General features: G+C 45.2%; 1 protein-coding gene across 4 annotated transcripts in view; it reads left to right on the top strand.

Annotated features, from left to right (window-relative positions):
• The window catches only part of PTPN3 (protein tyrosine phosphatase non-receptor type 3), a 131,193-nt gene that overhangs the window by 79,431 nt on the left and 35,430 nt on the right, over nt 1-16,332 (top strand). For all 4 annotated transcript variants that reach the window (XM_031450162.2, XM_031450163.2, XM_031450164.2 and 1 more), the window contains exons 8-14: nt 3,764-3,884; nt 5,071-5,158; nt 7,630-7,718; nt 8,885-8,948; nt 10,308-10,480; nt 13,658-13,792; nt 15,913-16,089. In XM_031450162.2, coding sequence (XP_031306022.1) covers nt 3,764-3,884; nt 5,071-5,158; nt 7,630-7,718; nt 8,885-8,948; nt 10,308-10,480; nt 13,658-13,792; nt 15,913-16,089 — 847 coding nt within the window. The remainder of the gene's footprint in view (nt 1-3,763; nt 3,885-5,070; nt 5,159-7,629; nt 7,719-8,884; nt 8,949-10,307; nt 10,481-13,657; nt 13,793-15,912; nt 16,090-16,332) is intronic.

Below are 16,332 nucleotides of genomic sequence, written 5' to 3'. Positions count from 1 at the left end.
AAAATATTATTTTAATATGTAGTCCGTGTAAAAAAAAAATAAGGTATTTACCAAGTCTTTGAAAACCAGTCCAAAGTTTACACTTGAGTGCATCTCAGCTTGGACCAGCCACACTTCAAGTGCACATGTGGCTGGTGGCTGCCCTGTGGGATGGAAAGTCCAGATGGAATTTTCCGTCGAGGTCTGTTTAAGCTGAAGTAGGAACCCACTTACTCCGTTAGCAAACATGACTGAGCACATATTCCGGGTCAGGCCTGTGGTAGATGCTGGGTGAGTATGACGGAAGTGTGCAGAGCCAGATGGAAGGTGAGATAGCACTTCATACTTAGTCAGCAGTGCACCAGCCTAGAACCCGTGCAGAGCTGCGGGTAGCTCGAGACTTAAGACCCCCCCCCCTCCCGGGAGCCCCATGCCCCCTTGGCTTGTTCCCCTCTTGGCTGACTGCCCAAAGGGGAGTTAAGACAGCAGGAGGGACCGGCCTCGGCAGGCACTGGCTGAAATATTCACCCTACTTTGGTCTCAGAAGAGGCAAAGTAGCAAGAGAATGCTGACAGGGACTCCTGAGGTGGCCTTAAGCCTGCCTGCTCCCCAGCAGCAAAGCCAGGCCTGGGAGAGGTGGGGGCAAGGTGGCCGAGTGATACCAGGAAGTGGGAGAGAGACCTTCAGCAGTGACCCCACTCATGAGTGAGCCAAGCCCCAGTGCTCATCTCCCCGGATATCCTGCCTCTCCTCCCCCCACCCCACGCCTACCCACACCGAATGGGAGGCTCGGAAGAGGTGGCACAGACAGCGGCGAGCCTCGGTGGGTCTGAAAGTTCCCCTCTCCTGTGAGACATCTGGAACAGACCCAGCCATGTCGTGTCCCCGTGGGAAGTGGCATGGTCACCAGTCAACCTGGGTGGTCAGTGACCACTAGACCCCGTGGACTCCACCTCTGCGAGGCTGATCTGCCGAGGAGACCGGGCTTTCCCGCATCACAGAGCGAGTTTGGTGCTCAGAGCTAGAGCTTCTGGTTTGAAAGGCAGGAGCACGTGAAAGGGTGTAGCTTTGGATGCACGCTCCGTTTAAAATTGGGTCTCTCTCTGCTTCTAGTGTGATAGTACCTCTCAGTCGCTGCTTTCTCACCTGTAAGATGGGAGTGATGCTGGTGATTGTGACACCTTGGAATATGACTACATGGTTCCAATACCACCTATGAAGGTGGTAACTGGAAACGCTTTAGAGTTGGCCCATCACTGTTAACTGAGTCAGTGAGAACAGGGGCTGAAGCTGTGTTACCTGGGTCTTGGCTCTTCCACTTACACCTACGTGACCTGGAGCCTCTTCAGGCCTCAGCCTCATCTGTCAAGTGGGGATGATTACGGTATCTACTTCATGGGGTTGCAGTGAAGATGAAATGTATTAATATATGTGAAGCTCTTAGAATAGTGCCCGGCACGTGGCAGGTGCTGTTTAACTCTATTCACTGTATTTTCCTGTCTGCCCAGAAGAACGCTGTCTAAAGAACAACCTGTCATAAACAGATTACTTAGAGTGCAAATAAAAATTCTAAGCATCAGTGGTCAGGTTCCCTTCTGCAAAGGACTGATAGGATAGGGGCTAAAGAAAGTTATGAGCACCTAGAAAGTCCAAACTAGCTGCAGTGGAAATATTAGTATGACTATCATGCTAATAATATCATAGGTTGTCTGGCAAGCAGTTCTAAGTACAAGTTTCTTATTCCTCCACCCTCAATTGAATATATACATATACATATTTTACCATATTTCTGTGCATACATTTCTTTAAGATTAATTCTTGGATATGAAATTGCTGGATCACAGAGTAAGCCTGAATTTTATGCGATACCCTTTGCCGGATTGTCCCAGAGGGACATCAAGTATGAAGACAAGCCCACCAGTGGTCAGGGAAGCCAACCAAAAGCACGTTTTCTTACTAGAAAAAAGTAAAGTGATCTGTGGGTAAAGAACGTGTACGGACTTGGTGGTGGAAGATCACTGGTGGCCTGTCTATGAGGGTCAAAGAATGAAGTTTTTGAAAATATGTGTTTGTCCTATAATGTTCTCTGAGCCTCTGCCACGTGCGGCTTCCACACCAGCCTCAGGTTGCACATGTAGAGCCCACTGCTCTCCACAAGAGGTCTCCAGCCTGGTAGGGAGGCAGATACGGACCAGCTAATGCTGGCAGAGAGGATGCACTCTTCTGGGTTTGGGGGCGGTAGCAACAGGGGGAGGTCGGTGTGGAAAAGCTTCCGAGGGACGATCCCTGAGAAGAGCCTCCAAAATCAAGTTGAAGTTGGGTGAATAGCAAGTAAAGGGTTTTCCCAGCAGAATCGCTTGTCTGGCCATACATTTGAGTACCTGGGACATTCTCTGTCCTGCAAAATATAAAATATGAGCAGAAGAATGCATGGAACTTACAAGACAAGGTGTTTCCCGCATAAGCATTTATTTCCTTTCCCGTCTGCTACAGTGAGCTTTCACATGTATTGCTTCCCCACACATAGAAAAGTGTGTTACTCTGGAGTTTAGGGCATGTGGTATATGATAAATAGATAAAAGCATATGGACTGTGATCAGAGTCTAGGCTCCAAGATACCAGCCTGAGCAACACGGCAGGTCCCTTCCTTGAGTCTCAACTCCCTTATCTGTTTAATGGAGGTAAAAGCAATGTCTTTCACTGTGTTATCGAGAGCACCTAGTGGGATGAAGTCATTGGTCATTGAATTCAACGTGGAAACTGCCCTGTGTTTTGCAAATGGTTTCCAAAGACTGTTAAACTTTGTTTCCCCCTAGTGGTCAGTACAGGACATTGCATGGAGTAGCCGACTGATTCCAAGGGAAAACCGGTTCATTGGTCCTGTGTTAAGTTCAGACATTTGTCAGTGATTTGTAAAGAGAGAACCTTGCTGTTCATGTTTGCGGAAAGGCACAGGGATTGGGACTGTTAATATGATGGATGACTAAATCAAGATATATATCATTTGGACCAGGGACCAGCCTAGGAGTCCCTCTGTAAGGTCCCCCTTCCTCTTCCCTCTGCAGTTGCAGGTCCCCAAAGTGATTTCCTTGACAGCATCAGCGCCTGTCTTCTGATCTTCCAACTCCTGTAAGAATGTTCTGTCTTCCCAAGAACTCTGCTTTCAGCTGTGCCAGGGTCCAGATTCTTCAGCCCCACCCATTTCCATCCCATCCCCATGGCCTCTGAACATATCCTTGTTCCCTTTCTTCCACAATTCTCTGAACCCCAGGGAAGTAGGTCAAGAAACAGACAGTGAGCAGGTCATTATGACCTCTCTTCTGTCCACACCCATGGTTTACAGCAGGTTGGTCCAGTGTTGTAACAACCTTGGGATTCTACAGAGAGAGTCTGCACAGTGCCTGGTGTGTAGGGCATGGCATTTTTCTGAGTGGCTTCTCTTAATTTTCTCTATCCGGGGTTATGAGTGCAAATGTTATGATGACCACAGAGTATGGAGCAGGTGTGGGATTAGAATAGCACCTGGATTCCAACAGGCTCCCCTTTGCTCCTAGTGTGGCCTTGGGGAGAGAGAATCCAGCTGGAGCCTGCATGACTACTTGGGCGGTGCTGAGGGTTCAGATGATAAATGTGGACTCTGGAGCCAATGAGAAGCTCAGGTGCACGTGGTGGCAGAACTTCTCATAAGAGTATTTCCAGTTAGTGTTTTTGTTGTGATGCTGCAGATGCTGGTAAATACAGACCATACTGAAAAGACGATTTCCCTTTCGTTCTGTGTTGATAGCTCATTTTGGGGACCATGATTCTTCCATTCATCATCCGGGCTATCTTTCTGATAGTCAGTTCATACCGGATCAGAATGATGACTTTTTAACGAAGGTGGAATCGCTCCATGAGCAGCACAGGTGAGAGGTGGGATGGGTGACCTAATTTGGGAACTCAGGTTGGGTGCTGTCAGCCCTCATGTCCCCGTGTGTTTGATGTCTTCTCTTGCTTTTGCTCATGAATCCTCTTTCAAGATGTCGGGGGTCTGAACCTTTGAGCTCTGATGGTGGCAGATATATTTAGCCTAACTAGCATTTCTGCAAAGTGTGAAATCCACTGAGAGATGGGGGGTTGCTGTGTTCTTTTTTGGGATATTGTTGAAATCAGTTAATTCCTGAAGGAAATGCCCATTTTAAATCTTACTGCCAGGGGAGGGTATAGCTCAAGTGGTAGAGTGCGTGCTTAGCATGCATGAGGTCCTGGGTTCAATGCCCAGTACCTCCTCCAAAAATAAAGAAACAAATAAACCTAATTACTTCCCTCCCCATCTCAAAAAAAAAAAAAATCCTGAATAAATAAATCTGACTGCCCCTGACCTTACCAGGCAAACCTGTCTGGGTTCAAAACTGCCCTCCTTCCAGAAAGGAGCACCAGCCTCCTTCAGCTGCCTTGGGCCAAGCCTCCACTCGCAACAAATTCGCCCAGTTTTGGCCTCCTCTTCCCTTGCCTCCTTTTACTTAAAGCTGCAATAGCTTTGCTCAGGCCAGGTCAAATAAGGGCCACCCTGCCCGAGAAGACCAGGTCTCAAGGGACCTCACATTCTTGGGGAGGCCGTAAAAACAAAGGCCCAAGCAGCTAATGTCCCTTCGAAAAGGCGCTGCCAATTCTCTCTCCCAGAATTGTTTCCCAGGCAGGAGCCAGCATCCTAAAGTAGTACAGTGACGTTTGGAAGTTTGAGGCCGCTGCTAAAAGGATAGATTAAAGCAGAAAGACCCAAAGAGCACATACTAATTTAGCGACTTGGAAAAAGTGGGGCAGAAATTCCAAAAGGTGACAGTCTTTGTCTCTGGATATGGAGAACCCACTCAGCATGAGCTGTTATGTAATAAAGAAACCAGAGGGCTTGGTGAAGTCATACTCAGTGGACAAGAAGAAAAACCTGGTTTCGTAGAATTCAGGGGTTCAGCTGTTTAAGGTGAATAACATAAGGTATTTAATAACCTAATAGTGATGTGAACAAATTTTTTAGATTTGTGTTAATTTTAAGAATTGGTGTTAACATTCTGTTTACTGGGTGAACTCTGCATCTTCTGTCTTCCTCGGTAGTGGGCTGAAGCAATCAGAAGCTGAATCTTGCTTTATCAACATAGCCCGGACCCTCGACTTCTATGGAGTGGAGCTGCATGGTGGAAGGGTATGTACCCTGTAGTTCAAAAGTTATTTTGATTTTGATTTCTGAAAGTTTGAAAGCTTCTTGGAAACTGTCTCTTTTCCAGTATCATAAAAAACACCTTTTTTTTTAAAAGATACTTGAAAAGTTTATAAAGTAATACTGAGTTTTTCTGGATATTTTTATCCAGTGGATTTTGTCATGTTTGCCTTCACACTTGAAGACTTTTTTACTTTAGTAGGGGTCAGGAGGGTTAGAAAAAAGTAATTTTTATAAGACCATCTCATATTATGGTTAAAGAAACAAAAAACATAGAAATCCATTTCCTAAGTGACTTCTTTTTAAAACAGGTTTGTAACTCACATACCATGCAATTCACTTTTTTTTTTAATTCTTTTTTTTTTTTTTTTTTTTGGCAGCGGGGAGGTAATTGGGTTTATTTATTTATTTTTTGGAAGAGGTACTGGGGATTGAACCCAGGACCTCGTGCATGCTAAGCATGTGCTCTACCACTTGAGCTATACCCTACCCCTACAAGTGACTCTTTAATGAACCAAGTTAATCTCAGTGATGCTCAGATTAGAGCTAATTAGTTACTCAAATATGATAGTTTTTTTTTAATCATGATGGTATGAGTATGAAAATCAAATATTTAGAATTGGTTGTGACTTTTTAAATAAAAATGACTAACATCTATCGTCTACTGAGCAATTTCTATCTGCCAGATACAGTAGCTTATTTATTTCCCACTGGAATGCAGTGAGTTGAGTGTTGTCATTACCCCCATCTTACAGATGGAGAAACTGATACTCAGGGTCTTCTAAAGGTCACTCAGCACATAAGTAGTAGCTTCAGTACATGACCCCCGCACTGTCTAATTGACATTTGACCTTTACGTAATTGGCCCACGTCATATCCAAAGGAAGCAAATACTGGTTAAACACCTAGTATGTACCAGCCATTGTTTTAGATGCTTTCCTATGTGACCATAAGGTCTCATTTAAAGATTATAGCAACCTTGGAAATCAGTGTTCTAATCATCCCATTTTACAGAGAAAACTGAAGCTCAGAGAAGTTGAGTAATTAACCAAACTTGGCAACTATATAGATTTTTGCAATTCATAGAAACGCTTTCATATCTTTTGTGTCACTTTGGTCCCATAGCTGTGCAGTTACGGGATATGGGACAAGATTTGACATAGGTAATAAAGTAAGAAAAAGATATGGGATCTTACAAAACATCAGCTTTGGTAGTCGACTGTTCATTTTATTCCATTTGCAAGTACCACTTTGTCCGGTAGAATGCTATGGAGCATTCATCTATTTCCTTATTCAATTTTTATTTTATTTTATTTTATTTTGCTTGCTAATTTTCTGTCCCACCTGCTTAATATTTCTGTATATTCTGTTACAAAGTATCATGTTTCAGTGCAACCCTGGTTTTCACCTTGCAAATTTAGTTTTGCTTTAAGCGTGTGATTTCAGTTGGGTGCCCGATAGTGATTACTGTCTGGACTTCCCACTGTATCAGCAGTGTTTTCTTGGTCCAGTTTCTCCAACTCCCCATGTTTGTATTGCTGTTCATTAAGTGATTTGTCCCACTGTCTCTTAAGAGGCGAAAGGGATGAACATTTACTACACCTACCACATGCCAAGCCCTGTTCTACATTCTTTACGTGTAGTCTCTCATTTCAGCCTGAAAAAACTCTTAGAGGTGGGTTCAATAATCCTTATTATACAAAAGGGACAACTGAGGCTTTAGCCCAAAGCAGCACAGCTACTAAGTGGCAAACCTGAGGTTCACACTGAGTGGAGGCTCTGCTCCTTCTTGAAAATCACAAATATCTGATTGGGTAAACCAGGATGGAGATGACTGAAGGGGAGGAACTGTTTTATTTTAAAAACGTTCATTGCTTGTTCTCAAACGAGTTTAAAACACCTTGTCGTCACTGTGTCTTCCTTTTGTTATCTTCATTACCTACAGCAGTGCCTAGCGCATAAGCTCTTAATATGTATTGACTGCATTGGATTTATAAGCTTTATTTGTTTCTTCATGGGGTTTAGAATCAGCCGTTCTATGCTTCATTTTAATAGCTAAAGCCTTTGCAGTGATGGGTGTTGAGATTTGTTTAAAGCTGTGTAGGGGACGAGCCTTTTCAGATTTTAGCATGGATTCTGTTATTAATTGTTGACGATGGAAAGGCGAATGTTCAGTTCTGTGATTCCATGGAATGAATGAGCTTGCCTGGTAACTTTGTAAACCGGTGGAACCCAGATGTGGCTGTCAGGCGATGTTCTTTCACTTGAGAAGAATTTGGTGCTGAGTACTTATATCTTAAGTATCTGTTTAGAGGAGATTTTTGCCTTTTTTCTGTATTATTCTCCTGTTAGAGCTTACACGTAGTGCTATTTATAAAAGCGTGGGTGCTTGAGTTAGCAGAGGGCAGAAGCACGACAGTAACACGCTATGAATCTGAGATCTTCCTTTTTTACAGGATCTGCACAATTTAGATCTAATGATTGGAATTGCTTCCGCGGGCATCGCTGTGTACCGAAAATATATTTGCACAAGTTTCTATCCTTGGTAAGTGCAAACTGGTTCTAATTATTTTCTGAATCATGCTTTAAAAATATGCTGAACAAAAGTAATGGTACCTCTAATTTTAAACTTTTATTTCTAAAGAAGGAACAGAGACTTTCTCCCAAGTTTTTACCTCTGACCTCTACAAGTGATCCAGATCCACTACTTGGGAAAATTAGTTTGGTTTTTATCAGCATCCCCTTCCCCATAGTTACTCTTGTGGTTTGGAATACTCTGTGGAAACGGGGATAAAATGGCATAAGGCAGGTTTTAGAGTTAAAGAATCCTTCCTGGGCGGTACCTTACAGAATTCAGAGACCTTCCCCTGGGCAGGAGCTGCATTTTCAGTGAAATTTCTTAGTTGTTAATTGAAATTTTATCAAATGCCCGATTCTGGTCTAAAAACTTAGGGAATCCGACAGACTTGAGTCCTTACCAGTCTGAGAAAGGCAGTGCTCTCCCCACTGTTCTGAAGGCTTCCTGGTGGAGGACGTAAGAGCACAGGCTCAGCCCCTGGCTCCATGCATTCCTGGTTGAGTGATCTTGAGCATTTAGGTGGTGGCTCCCAGCCTCAGTTTCCTCATCTGAAAACTGGGTATAATGATCACGTACCTTTCAGGACTGTTGCAAAACTTAGCAGAGGGGCTGCTTGTAAAGCCTTAAGTAGGGGGCCTGGTATATGTATATATATTTTTAAAGGCTCAGTTAATGGTGACTATACTTGCATTACTATGCAAACAATAGAGAGGCTACTTGACACGGGGCTATTAAGTTCCAAAGCAGCTGGGACGTGGAGCTGGTCTCTGTCCTCTTTCAGCTGCTCCACACTGCCCTCAGCTGTCTTCCCTGGGTGCGCACCAGCTCACGCAGAGCCGCGGTGTCACAAAGCAGCTGACAGCAAAGGGAGCAGGCTGCCCGTGGTCCTTGTTATTTAAGAGCTACATCATAATCCAGCGGCTCCTTATGTGATCCTCAGCTTCCAGCAGCTTTGTATGGGGTTTGGCCGAGGCGATGGGGCCACCATCATTTCCTCGCCAAAGCCAGCTCTAGGCAGCCAAGAGCCCCCAGGCATCGTGATCACGGACTAGAGGATACCCATCGAGAGGCGTCAGCTGCACCCTGGCTGATCCCTGATGTGCTTTTCGTGTGTTGTGTTTTATTTTTTGCAGGGTGAACATTCTAAAAATCTCTTTCAAAAGGAAAAAATTCTTTATACATCAGCGGCGAAAACAGGTGAGTTACACCTATGCTTGCTTTGGTTCTTGTGTTTTTCAGCCACTTCTGCTCTTAGCCCTTCAGCAGGTGAAGGAATTTGCCGCATGTAAAACAGGGAAGAAAGGGCATGGCTCACAGTGGGCATCGGAGTCCAGAGGGCCCGGCAGTTCTCCGTGTACTTTACTCTGCTTATCTGGCTGGAGAGATAACTTGCTTTGGAGTCGGAGACATGGGGTTCAGATCCTGGCTCTTCCCCTCTCCAGCTGGGCGGGTAACTTCACCTCCCCTAGTCTGGGTTACCTCATTTACAGAAATACAGCGATGCCCACTTCTCAGGGGATCCTGTGGATTAGATAAAACACCATTGGTCAGAGTACCTGGCAGAGCCCACCTCAGAGCAGCAGGAAAGGGCAGCAAGGTCAGTTCCTTCCCCTGATGTGTTTAAAATGCACGCTGGCCTTGTGGGTATGTGTCAGGAGGAATCCACAGCTCTCGGGTTACTCATCTTGGCCTTCCACATGGGGAAGAGCAACTTAGCGGTCAGAGGACCCACAGCCCGTGCAGTGGAACAGCTGGAACTTGAACCCGGCCGTTAGGAATCAGAGATGCCCACTCTTTCCGTGACACCGCGCTCTGTCTTGTTATGCTTGTGTGTTTTTGCTTACCGTCACTACCTCTGTTTCCCAGTTTTTCAAAGATAATATGTCCTTGAAATGGCTCCACATTGCAGTGAACTCTTAGAAATGAGAACACCAAAGCTCAGAGCAAACTAGGACTAGAAACTGGGTCTCCGGATCCCCAGATGCAAGACTCAAGCATCCATAAAAACAAACAAGATGGTAATTTAACATAAGAACAGAAAACCTCAACTCAGGTAGGATGAAGGGAGGGCAAATAATCAAAATAATCATTAGGAATGAGAACTAGATTTAACCCTGCTTTGTTGGAAAGCCAATAGAGAAATCCAAAGCATTGTAAGGTTCCTGTTGTTTGATGAGTGAAAGATTATTTCTTTCGGGGGAGAGATTTTTCCCAGAGCTAAATTTTAAAAGGATCATAACAGACAGCCCTTATCTGGTTGCTCCAGATATATCCAACTTAGAAACGCAGGCACATGTGAAATGAAAGCATTCATGAGAGACCACAGATGATAAAGAGCAGGCTCTGGTCATCTCTGTTACCGCATTCATAAAGATGGTTCACAAATACCGCGCCTGAATATCCCCATAGCCCTGGCTCGTGGCCTAAGGTATGTTGAAGCCAGTTTCCTGCTGTCTGCCGTATCCTACCCGAATACCACCAACGCGGGCATCAAATGCTTGAGACCTTGCTCCTGCATCTCTGCAGATGAAATCTCTGCTATGTTTTTCCTCCCAGACCGAATCCAGGGAACATATAGTGGCCTTCAACATGTTAAATTACCGATCTTGCAAAAACTTGTGGAAATCCTGTGTCGAGCACCATACGTTCTTTCAGGCAAAGAAGCTACTACCTCAGGAAAAGAATGTTCTGTCTCAGTACTGGACTCTGGGCTCTAGGAACCCCAAAAAGTGAGTATGCTTTACAGGCAGTCTCCATGCTAAGCTGAGAGGTAAACACGTCCTGATCACCACTGGGGAGGGGACATCCTCCGGGGAAGGGACGGTTCGGTTCCCCACCCAGGGTCCCCCCGGGCAGTGGAGCCAGAGCTGCTGCCAGATCTCTGAACCATGAGTGAGCATCTCTCCGGAGGCGGCAGTGTCTCTTCCACACACACTCAGGTACTTCTCTTGTTCCTGTCATTCACTTCTGCCTCCTAACTCTGCAACACTCAGCTCCTGAGCAGCTGGAATTACAGTGGTTCCCACACCACGTCACAGTCAGGGAGGCACATGGCAGTGTCACCTTGGTGCCATTAATACCGCCTCTCCCAGAGAACATTAATTCCATAAGATGCTCTGTAGTGGAGGTGGGGGTGTAGCCCAGCGGTAGAGTGTGTGCTTGGCTCACACGAAGTTCTGCGTTCAATCCCTAGTACCTCTGTTAAAAAAAAAAAAAATACTCTATAATAATGAATGAATAGAAATAAAGATTTCCAGAGTCAAGTGACTTTGGCACACAGGGCATACGACAGATACGAAATAGTAACAGTAATAATTACAGCTGGCAATTATGAGTCTTACCTGTACCATGCACATTCTTCATTATGCTTAGTTCTTACAGCAACCCCATGTGTATTATTATCCGGAGGAATGATACTCAGAATATTCAACGACTAGTACGGTAAATGAAATCTATAAACTTTTAGATTAAAATTTATTCTCTAGATCACGCAGTTTATATTTTTGTGTATTTTTTTTATTCTGACTGCCATCTAAAACAAGAGTTAGCAGAAATTGCCTCAAATTATTAGCATTTCTAAATTGTCTGGTTTGAAAAGTTATTTTTGTGATTTTTTTTTTCTTTACTGATGTGGCTGTTACTCACAACATGTTGTCCCTGTCTGAGCCGTTAGCGGACATGTGGGGCTGTATCACACTGTGCTCCAGTGGCTTTCCTATGACACTGATAATCATTCAGAAGCTTTCTAGATTGAATAAGCAGTAAACATCTATTGGTATTAGTGACAGTATTTGTGGTGCTAAATGTTCTCTCTCAGCTTCTGATGAAACAAGAGCAAATATATTTTTCAAGTTTTTAGCTTATAATACCATCTGGTACTTTCATACATTCGGTAGCTCTATTTCTGAACACTCCAGGGACATAACTTACTAGAATGTAGCATTCACTGTGGTGGGACCTGATCCCGTGGACCAGCTGAGATATGGCATAGTGAGCAGCCGAAAGCTTGGATTCTCTTCCTGAGAAGCCTGGGTTTAAATCTGACCTATGTCAGCTTTAATTTAATTCGCTTCTTCAATTTCTTTATCTGTAAAATGCAGGCGACACAGAGGATTTTGGTGTTTTTGTTTGTTTGGTTGGTTGGTTGGTTATCCATTGTGGCATTAAAAAAAAAAAAAGAACTTCCCCTATTTTGGTGGCTTAAAGCAGTAACCATTCTATTATATTTCAAGATTCTGTGGGTCAGGCATTCGGGAAGAGCTTGGCCAGATGATTCTTCTGCTCCGTGCGGTATACATGGGCTGGGGCTTCTCAGTGAGAGGCAGCCGTGGGCTGGGCTGGGCTGGGCTGGGCTGGGCTGAGGGTCCGGGATGACTTCTCCCACATACCTGGTGCCTTGATGGAACAATCAGAAGGCCGGACTCATCTGGCCCCCTCGCCCTCTCTGTGTTCCCAGGGCCTCTACTTGTGGACTCTCACAGGGTAATTATATTTCTTTCCCAGAGGCTCAGGACTGCAGGAGCCTAAGGCAGGAACGGCTGGTCATCTTCAAGGCTAGACCTAAACCTGGCACAGCTACTCTTGGTCAGAGCAGTCCTAGGCCAGCCTGGGTTCGAGAGCCAGAGAACTTGCAGCCATCTTTAATCTGCTGCTGGGGGTCACTTGGGACACTAGAGGTGGCTCAGTGGCCACAGGTCATCTGTTCTTGGGCACCAGTACCAGCTTCAGCGCAGTGGCCAAGCCCATCCCTCACGACCTCCACTTCACAGATGGAGAAACTGAGGCTTAGGTTACTAATGTGATTGCCCAACCCCTAGAGACACAGTTGCACATTTGCGTATTAGGCCCCCTGAAAGCTTCCACATAAAAGAAACTTGTTCAGTATTTTCCAAGCTGACGGGACAATGGAACACTTCTTTTTCCAAAGAGCACCTATTAATAACCTGTGACACATACTTTGGGGAACTGCTCGGTTAGAGCTTTGAATCATCCCGCTTGCTCCCCTCGTTCCGATGCTGTGTTTTCAGTCAATGGTAATTTGGTTTCTGATGTAGATTCTCATGCCGATGCTGCTGTGAGCATTTTGAGCAGGGTGACCACCGAGTTTCTCATTGTAAATTAGCACATTGATATTCTAGAGGGCGTGTTTCGTGTTACCTACGTTCTTTTGGTTTTCCTGTCATGTTTTTTGTTGGTTTGTTGATTTTAGGCTGCAAGGAAATGTGTGGAATGTTTTCATAAGACATTAACATGTTGTTTAATGTTTAGAAATGCCAGAACTGAGTTTCCCCCCAAACTGGCTTCAAACTCCATCCTCTCAAATAATTCATTCTCTGACGGGTCTAGATAGTTGAGATTTAAATTCTCTAGGTATCGATAAAATTCAAAAGGAACCTTCAGGGTGGCTTATCCACAGAACATGGCCTGAAACTCTGCTGTCTAAGCATATTTTCTCAGGTCTCCTCCCAACAAGTTACCAGTGATTTATAGTGACAGCTTCTGCCAGCTAGGATGACAAAGAGCACCTGGTAGGATGGTTAGTGTTTGTACTCACGCCACTGTGAGTGAAGTGAGAATTCCTTGACTGTATTTCCGTGTTACCCTGGAATTCCTCATCATCTGGTAAGGTTTGGTTATATTCTGAAAGCAGTTTTGTTCCTTGCAGTGGTAAGGACAAGCAAATATTTTCACCCAAAGAAAAGAAGTGAGAGAAGGAGAAGGCTGGGCAGAAAGCAGTCTCTTCTGACCTGTGTACCCACCGGGAACCTTGGCTGGGGCCATCAGGGTGTTCACCATCGTCAGCGTCGGGGAGGGAGTGTGTGTGGACTGTTGGTTTCGCTTTTGCTGTCACTTCATTCTCGCTGAACATGTCTATGTAGAAAGTGAACCTGCATCTGGTTTTTCAGGTCTGTAAATAACCAGTATTGCAAAAAGGTGATTGGAGGGATGGTGTGGAACCCGGCCATGCGGAGATCATTATCAGTGGAACATTTAGAAACCAAGAGTCTACCTTCCCGGTCTCCTCCTATTACTCCCAACTGGTATGTCCTCCTTTTTTTGTACTACCTACCAGTAAACTCTATCTCTTTTAAAAATAAAAACTCAACTGAATAAATTTTTTACAAAAAATCCCTAACTGTAAATGGCCTAGGATCAGAGTTTACATTTGCATGCTTTGACTCTTGCAGGAGTGTTTTTGTGAAATGCACAAGTCTGGCTCACCATTTTCCTTAGTATATAATGTTGGGGTTTTTTTTTTTTTTTTGGATAGTTATTTTGTCTAAATAAATTTGAGCAGGGCAGCCTCCTGAAATTCCTCTTGAAGTTATATATAATGCATACTAGCATATTCATGTTTTGAGAAGTCCTGCGATAAAGAAGCACGTTTAACTTTATTTGCTCTCATGTTTCCTGTTAACATCACACAAAATAAACTTCGGGGAAACCTAGTAAAGGTATGTAATGTAACTGATGTGGGGGTGCCTGACCCTCAGCAGCAGTAGCAACTGCACAGAGGAAGGCAGCCTGCCAGCTTTTACGATGATGGACTCGGCTTAAAAGGAAGGAAGGGGCAGTTTGGCAAAGTGGGGAGGGCACTGGGTTTGTAGCTGGAAGAGTCAGACTCAGATTTTGGTTCTTCTGTTCATTAACACGTTTCTCTACCTTTCTGGTCTCAGTCCTTCCATCTATAAAAGGGTTGAAATAATGATGGAATAATAATGTACAAGTGCTTTGTAAGCTATCCAAAAAGGACCAGGTAGAATAATAATAATTATTACTATTATTATCATCATCATCATCATCATCATTATTTTATTATAATGTTCCCCAAAGACAGGCATCATCAGGATGGGAAACCAAGCCAGAAACATGGCCCCAGCTCCACCCTGAAATCAGAGTATGGCTTTCTGCTCACTGCATGATGGACAGGGTGGACCTGTAAATTCTCAAGGAGTGATCTACCGGGACTAAGGAGCATTCCAACAGGCAGGCTGAAGAAAGCAGCAGGGCCACTGGGCAGCCTGACCTGCACTGGGGCCGGAGGCTCTGGGCAGGGATGGTGATGGTATTTAGCGTTAGAAATCGTAACGCAACTGGGTAGATTGGTTTCTTGGTTTCCAAGATTTAGGCACTCATCCTGTAGTGGTAAATTTATGCCACAAAGTGGCAGCTTCATTTGTCTGGAAGTCCCTCGGGCAGCAGTGCCAGGGCCCCAGCGCAGGGCTAGGATGGCGTCCAGAGGAGCAGCGGGATTTGATGTTGCCACACCTGGGGCTGGAGTGCTCCACTGCTGTTTATGCTCCCCTCCTGAGGAGTCACAAGCCTTTCTGCTCTCCTTTGGACACAGTGTTATTGATTATCTGGGCCCAAGGGGAATCGCAGCTAGTGGAGGTCCTGACGGTCCCAAGGAGAAATGGCTGACAAGGAAGGGGAAGGTGGAAAAACAGGGCAAATAAAACCGAGAAAGCTCAGCAGCCTGAGATCACCCACCGCAGGTGCCGGTGCCCAGGGGCTGCCCCCGGCGTCCTGAGGACATTGCCTCTTTTCAGTTATTTTTCAGGAGCCAGGTAGGTACAGCTGAGGCTCAGAGAGGCAGTGTGACTTGCCTCATGTTGCACAGCCATTGTTACTGTTGGAGACACAAGGTGGTGCTGCGATGGCCATCTAATATGTCACATAAGGGATGTGTTTCTTCCTGGATCAAGTGAAATTTACATGAGGGGATGTCATTGAAATAAGGTTTGAATTTTGCCAAAAAGCTTACTTGGGCTTCTAAACCTTTTCTTTATACTGTTCAAATGAATCAGAAAAATTGTCTGATCAGCAGGCAGCATGCCTATTTATGCACTGAGAGCTTGAGTTCTCCCAGAAGACTAACTCTTCCTAAATCAGTACTCATCAACTCCCCAAAGGGCAAAAACCCGGCCCATCTGCCTGTCTCTAAAACTGAGGGGCTGTACCACTGAGCTAAGAGTATTGGGGACCTCGTGGTCCTTGGTGGATTCTAGAGTAGTAATGGGTTAACTGGCTCTTAAGTTCCAACCGCATCAGCCAAGGCATCCTTAGAAAGGTCAGGGTAGAAAGGTAGATCACGGAAGTCTGATCAAATTCCTGAGTGGATTCTGCTTTCGGCACTTCACCCTGAACCTTTCCCCACCAGGCGAAGCCCTCGGCTCCGGCACGAAATCCGAAAGCCACGGCACTCTTCAGCGGACAACCTTGTCAACGAGATGACGTATATTACTGAGACCGAAGATGTGTTTTACACCTACAAGGGCTCCCTGTCGCCCAGAGACAGTGACTCCGAGGTTTCTCAGAACCGAAGCCCACACCGAGAGTAAGGAGCTTCTGTCAGTCTCTTTCTTGGTAACTGCTCGTCTGGGCTGTTGAGGAACTGGCTCAGGCCTGATGGCCTTTTAGGAGGAGGCAAGGGCCAGAGGCTGCAGCCAGCTCCCTGGGGTGCTTTGCTCCCTGCTAGGCTGAGAACATAAATCAGACCCTCCCTCACCAGCAGAAGGAAAGCTGTGTGCCTGGGGTCGAGACCTTGCACTGCTTTTTGTCAGTGACCTACTGTCCATAC

Source organism: Camelus dromedarius, chromosome 10 (assembly GCF_036321535.1).
Source record: "Camelus dromedarius isolate mCamDro1 chromosome 10, mCamDro1.pat, whole genome shotgun sequence".
NCBI lineage: Eukaryota > Metazoa > Chordata > Mammalia > Artiodactyla > Camelidae > Camelus > Camelus dromedarius.
This window is presented reverse-complemented; position numbering and strand designations above follow the sequence as displayed.